Source organism: Arvicola amphibius, chromosome 1 (genome assembly GCF_903992535.2).
Source record: "Arvicola amphibius chromosome 1, mArvAmp1.2, whole genome shotgun sequence".
NCBI classification, from domain to species: domain Eukaryota; kingdom Metazoa; phylum Chordata; class Mammalia; order Rodentia; family Cricetidae; genus Arvicola; species Arvicola amphibius.
Genome location: NC_052047.1, coordinates 69,915,380 through 69,922,051, shown reverse-complemented (window position 1 = coordinate 69,922,051; position 6,672 = coordinate 69,915,380). Strand labels below are relative to the sequence as shown.

The 6,672-nt window shown below is 46.9% G+C and overlaps 1 protein-coding gene across 3 annotated transcripts in view; it reads left to right on the top strand.

The window, feature by feature from the left end:
* The first annotated feature begins 2,971 nt into the window (after nucleotides 1–2,971).
* Nucleotides 2,972–6,672, top strand: part of LOC119814336 (up-regulator of cell proliferation) — a 30,576-nt gene continuing 26,875 nt past the window's right edge. Inside the window, exon 1 of one of the 3 annotated variants that reach the window (XM_038329937.2) lies at nucleotides 2,972–3,062. In XM_038329937.2, coding sequence (XP_038185865.1) covers nucleotides 3,049–3,062 — 14 coding nt within the window. In that variant the 5' untranslated portion in view covers nucleotides 2,972–3,048. Of the gene's footprint in view, nucleotides 3,063–3,488; nucleotides 3,508–6,672 lie in introns of those variants that run through there. The other 2 variants (XM_038329947.2, XM_038329926.2) reach the window with 2 other exon arrangements.

Genomic DNA, 6,672 nt, shown 5'->3' with positions numbered 1-6,672 from the left:
TCGCAATATAATCAAAACATGAAACATTCAGAGTAAAGAAAGAATATTAAGAGCTGCAAAGGAAAAAGGCCAAGTAACATATAAAGGTAGACCTAACAGAATTACATCTGACTTCTCATTGGAGACAATGAAAGCCAGAAGGTCGTGGTCAAGCATTATGTAGACATTAAGAGACCTGCCCATCAAAATCCCAGAAAAATTCTTCAAAGACCTCAAAAAACAAAAACAAAAACAAAACAAACAAAAAAAAAACAGTACTCAACTTCATATGGAAAAGCAAAAAATCCAGGATAGGCAAAACAATCCTATACAATAAAAGAACTTCTGGTGGCATCCAATCCCTGACTTCAAACTCTACTACAGAGATACAGTACTGAAAACAGCCTGGTACTGGCATAAGAACAGAAAGGAGGACCAATGCAACCGAATAGAAGACCCGGATGTCAATCCACACATCTTCGAACACCTGATCTTTGATAAAGAAGCAAAAAAAATCAAATGGAAAAAAAAGCATATTTAACAAGTGGTGCTGGCATAACTGGATATCAACATGTAGAAGAATGAAAATAGACCCATATCTATCACCATGCACAAAGCTCAAGTCCAAATGGATCAAAGACCTCAACATAAAGCCAGCCACACTGAACCTTATAGAATACAAAGTGGGAAGTACACTTGAATGCATTGGCACAGGGAACCACTTCCTAAATAGAACCCCAACAGCACAGACACTGAGAGAAACAATTAATCAATGGGACCTCCTGAAACTGAAAAGCTTCTGTAAAGCAAAGGACACGGTCAACAAGGCAAAACGACAGCTTACAGAATGGGAAAAGATCTTCACTAACCCTGCATCAGACAGAGGTCTGATCTCCAAAATATACAAAAACTTAAGAAATTGCACACCAAAAGATCACATAATCCAAGAAAAAAAATGGAGTACAAACCTAAACAGAGAACTCTCAACAGAGGAATCCAAAATGGCTGAAAGACACTTAAGGAAATGTTCAACATTCTTAGTCATCAGAGAAATGCAAACAACTCTGAGATTCCATCTTACACCTGTAAGAATGGCCAAGATCAAAAACACTGGTGACAACTTATGCTGGAGAGGTTGTGGGGGAAAGGGAACACTTCTGCATTGCTGGTGGGAATGCAAGCTGGTACAACCCCTTTGGATGTCAGTGTGGCGATTTCTCAGGAAATTAGGAAACAACCTTCCTCAAGACCCAATAATACCACTTTTGGGTATATATCCAAAGGATGCTCAATCGTGCCACAAGGATGTGTGCTCAACTATGTTCATAGCAGCTTTGTTTGTCATAGCCAGAACCTGGAAACAACCTAAATGCCCCTTGATTGAAGAATGGATAATGAAAATGTGGTACATTTACACAACGGAGTACTACACAGCAGAAAAAATAACGAAATCTTGAATTTTGCAGGCAAATGGATGGAGCTAGAAAACATTATTTTGAATGAGGTAACCCAGACACAGAAAGATAATTATCACACGTACTCACTCATAGGTGGATTTTAAACATAAAGCAAAGAAAACCAGCCTACAAACCACAATCCCAGAGAATTTAGACAACAATGAGGACACTAAGAGAGACTTACATAGATATAATCTACATGGGAAGTAGAAAGTAGAAAAAAAAGACAAGATCTCCTGAGTAAATTGGGAGCATGGGGACCTTGGTAGAGATTTGAAGGGGGGAGGGGATAGGCAGGGAGGGGAGCACAGAAAAATGCAGAGCTCAAAAATATCAATAAAGTATTTTTTAAAAAAGAATCCCTAGGAAAAGGAGCATTGTCAGCTTTCCTTTGTAGATCTTTACACGTCTTCTGAACTCAGGCAGTAACTGTTAGCTTTGTTTCCTAAGAGGACAAGAAGGCCCAGAAGCACTGCATGGGTTCTCCTTGGAGGAAAGAAGGGAAGGAGGGACTCCAGCCCTGGAGAGGCAACTTTAACTAATAAATTGGTGGAGCCCAGTTTCAGCCTAGATATTCTGACAGCTGAACAAAGGGTTTATCTCTTTAGTGTTTGATATTCTTAGTGGTGGAAAGAATATTAATGTTGGGCCCTGCACCACACAGTGGTGCACACTTTTAATCTCAGCAGCCCGGAGGCAGAAGCAGGCAGACAGAACTCCATGAATTCAAGACTATCCTGGTCTCCACACGAGTTCTTGGAAGGTCAGTGTTACACTGTGAGAACCTGTCTCAATAAAAATAAGAGAGAGAACGAACATGAAGTTAGGAAGGTGGGGAGGATCTGGGAGGGGAAAGAATATGACCAAAATATATTGTAAGAAATTTTTTTATTGAAAACAAAACAAAACTAAAGCTATAACACAAAAATGCCACCAGCAACGGTTTTCATTGCATGGTCCAAAGCTTTTTATTAGCTATTTTCTCTTAGAAGATAATTAGTTTTTGAAACTAATTTGGCAGGGACTGAAATCAGGGCTCAAAATTTTACGTGCCCAAGTATTCACAGCTTGTAGGTGACGCTAGGAAATCCCACTGTACAAGTCCCAAACTCTATACTTCTAAGTAATGCTTAATATTCATACATTTTTAAAAGGGGGTAACCAGTTCAGAAGGCAACCAGTGATCAAAACACCACTGCGAGCTACTAGCAGGAAAGACGTGGTTTTCCTTAATAATAACAACAGTAATGACACTTTAGACCCCAGAGCTAGAGAAAGTGCTTTTCTTACAGAAACTAACATCAGAACGCGGGGGTTGGGGGTGACGCCCGCCGCTTGGCAGCCAGTCAGTGGCCCCGGGGCAGGTCTGGCTCCGCAGGTGAGTTCCGGCCTCCGGGCAGCGGGCCTGGCTGGAAACTGCGGTCTCAAGTCCTCAGGGCCCTGGGCGTCCTCTCCCTCGCTCCAGGCGCCGGCCTGCCCTCACCCGGAGCTCGGCCCACGGCGCCCGACGCCCTAGCGGAGCGGGCGGGGGCGGCCTGCAGGCCCCTCCCCGGCGCCCAACGGCAGCCGCGCAAGCAGCGGAGGAGGCGGGAGCGCCCAGGCCGCTGCGCTCATGGCGTCGCCCGGGTAAGTGAGGCGCTCCGGCTGCGCAGGGGGGCGCCTCTTGGGTGAGGGGCGGGCCGAGCCGTGCGTGTCCGCGACCCGGCGCCCCCTCTGCTTCAGCCTCGGCCAGACCCCGGGTGACCCTGTCCCGTCAGGTGCCTGTCCGCGACCCGCGGCCTCCCCCGCCGACCTTGGGCGGTCGTGGCCGGGCCAGGGTCTCCCCGCGGGGTCGCCGGTGGGACCAGCTAGGCCAGCGGCCGGTTAGGGCCCGGGAGCCCGAGAGATGGAGCCTGGGTCAGAGCAGTGGGCAGGCTGAGGGAGGGGACTCGGGTCCTAGGTCTCGCCCGAGGCCACAGAGAGGCTTAGCAGGCCTGACGTGTGCTTCTGGCGTTTGTACTTGCTTGCGTTGGAAGTTGATGTTTGGGTTCACTGTCGTTAGGACATCCCCAGGATGTTCCACAATGTCAGGGTAAGGTGGACTCCGCTGGACCCTTGTCCAAAGTCGGAAAGCGGATCCGGGATCTAAGGCCCTACCTGTGTTTGAGGGGGGCTTCTGTGGGTTACACTTGTTCTGGTATTACCTATTTTCCTTTCTTCTTTTTTTAAAAATAATGTTCTTTCTTAGGAGATTACAGTGACACATATAGTTTGTATTTATTTGATGAAAAACTACCTCAACAGTTGATTTTACTAGTTACTAGTTAGGAGATCTGAAATGACAGAATGAGACTAATGGTTTTGTGTCACAGAGAGGAAAATAGGACTCAAGGTCATAGTTTTAGTTGGTAAACACCCTTCTTGACTGTACTCCGTCATTCAGAGGATCTTAGACACAGTAGTACTGGTAGTAGTTGAAGCTGTGGATCATCGCAGTTCAGAGGACTGACAGGTGCAGGAGGACTTTTGGGGTGGAGCATGTAGAAGGTAAACCTCCCACAAAGAGGTCTGCACTGTGCTGTGGAGTGATTTGGCTAGGCACAGTGGTCTGAATGAAGGTGAATGAAGCAATCTGAACTTGATCCAGGCCTGCAGGCGCCAACCAGACCACGGGCAATTTCCACCTGCTTAAAGCCTTTCTATGCTTGAGGGCCAGCGGGCACTTCTGGGACCAGGCCTTTTCTTTGCCAGCTCAGTATCTAGTACTTTGAGCTCATAAGGAAAATAAACAGTGACCCATCCTGGGAAGGCCAGGTTGATGGACCCAGAGGGTAAGGTCCCTGCATTCTTGCCCTGCCTGTTAGGGAGGTGTGAGATAGAGGCTCTTGGAAGCAGCCTGAAAGTGTTTGAGCCTTTTGGGGCTTCTTTTAGGCATGTAGAAATCATCACGTTTCGTGTCAAAGCACAGTGCTTTGTAGACACGAATCAGGGGAGGGCCTAACTGTTGGATCAGAATTCTGTGGGTCAGCGATGCCTGAATCGTGGTATGTATAGTGGGTGGTGTTTAATGTTTGTGGTTCTAGTGACCTGGTGAATTTGAGGTGTATAGTAATTTGTAATTTCCTAAGGCGTGTCTAGTAACAAAACTGAGGTCATAAAACTCCTAATAGACTTAAAAACTTTGTGCTTATTTGCTTTGATACGCATACACTTACTGACTACAGTTCACGTCTCTAGATTTTACCCCCAACTGTCCTCTTTAATAGGCTTCTCTGCAGGTGAAGGAATTGCCTCCTGGGACTCGTGACCTGTAATTTTTTTTTTTTTAAGCTGGGGTCTGGCTGATGTGGTCATGGCTGGTCTGGGGCTTCAAGCTCACAGAGATGTACCTGCCTCGGACTGTTACCATCAAACTCCTCACTACATTGGATGTTTTAGAGAGCGTGGTGGGAGATGGGAGGAGCTGGTCATGGGGAGCGTGGTCGCCGTGTCTGTTGTCTTTGCTAAGTGCTGATCTGAGCCTCAGATGACAGAGCTAGAGGGAAGGGCAAAGTGGGAGCCTGTGTTTGAGGATCTTACAGATGTGGGGTTAAAAAAAAAGGATGTGCTTGAGAAATAACCCATAACTCACTGTGTCCTGAACAAAGTAGAATCTAGACCAGTAGAGAAGGTGGGGACATAGGCTCCTCGCCCACCACCGACAGGCTTTTCAGTCAGCATCCCACGGTTCTGGGAGAGAGGGGGAGGGGACAGGAGACACGACAGAGCTCGCCCAGCTGCTGCCATCCTGCCCACTTCCTGACGGATCTCGCTCCTACTACCAATCAGCTGGCTAGGGTCATTTTGCTCTACTCTGATAGAACTCAAGTCTCTTCAAGGGCTAGTCTTTGGCAACCTTATTTCTCTGTTTGGTCACAGCAATGGCCGCGGTTATGGCGGGGAGCAGCAGCAGGTGGTACCTTCTCATGTTAGAGCCCTGGGCAAGCTTTAAGTGTTGAGACCCTTATTCTCACAAGGGTATAGTATGTAGGCTTCAGAACTTAGGGTTCTTGGTGCTTAAAACCACTTAGGCCTAGATTCTTATATTGTTGCCCCTTAAGATAGATCCTGGAACTCTGCTGGCAACCAGAGCCTGCTGTTTCTCTCCTGGCTTCTCAAGCCCTTTTTTGTCCAGTCTTCGTTCTTTGCTTTCCCTCTCTACCTCCACTGCTCTTCTTCCTGCTCTGCCTGCTTCTTCATCTGCTGGCCGTTGAGGTGTCGCTATCCCTGCTGCTGTTCTACTGTGCATGTTACCATCTTTGCCGTCACTGGTATTTATTCCTGTGACCAGCTCAGCCCAGACTATTGAAAATGGTAAGAAAAGAAAATAGTCAAGGAAACCTTTTATTGAGCTTAATGTCACAAAAGCAGGGAGGCCGCACTAGAGAGTGTCTCTGACTACTAAGTGAGCCTGAGTCGCCTTCTTCAGGAGGGGACTAACAAGTGCTACTTAAAGAGTCACATTGCCCCTCTCCCAATGTCTTTATTCCCGTGAAAATGAAGGCGTGCTCTCATGAACCTAAGGTGCTTTTGGTTAAGGCTAGAGTTAAGTTTGGTTGTAGAAAGCTTCCCTGGAATGTACAAAGTCCTGGGTTCAAGCCTCAGCACTGCATAAAGTGGGCCTGATGGCTCATGCCTGTAATATTAGCACCCTGGAAGTAGAGGCAGGAGCACAAAAGTTCAAGACCACCGTCCTCTGTTGGAAGAGGTCAGCCTGGGATCCATGGTAACCTGTCTCAAAAGGAATTTAGTGATTTCAGCAGTGCTTATATTTGTTCTCTGCCCAAAGGAGACATAGCGGGATCTCTGCCAGCCTCACTTTCTCTCCTTCTCTTGTCTTCACCATGTGCAGATTTCCCCCCTACCTAGATGTTCCTGTCTTGTCAGAGATGGCTTCTCTTTGATGGCTGGAGTGTCCTCAAGGCTTTGTAGCCCATCTCTGCCAATCTCAACACACATATTCTGCATTGCCATGTCTGTTTCTGTGGGTTTAACTGTTGATTCACAATTCACACGTAGGTTTTTGGAGTCTCTGTGGTCCTTGAAATTGTGTGCAGTATTGGGGTGTGCAGTATTTTCCTGGAATCAAAATCTAGCTGTTATGGGCTTCAAGGTATGTAGCCCAGGCAGGCCTTGAATTTATGATCCTCCAGCCTCGGTCTCTGGAACGCTGGGATTACTGGCCTTCACCCTGTGCTCTACCCATCCTATTTTTAAA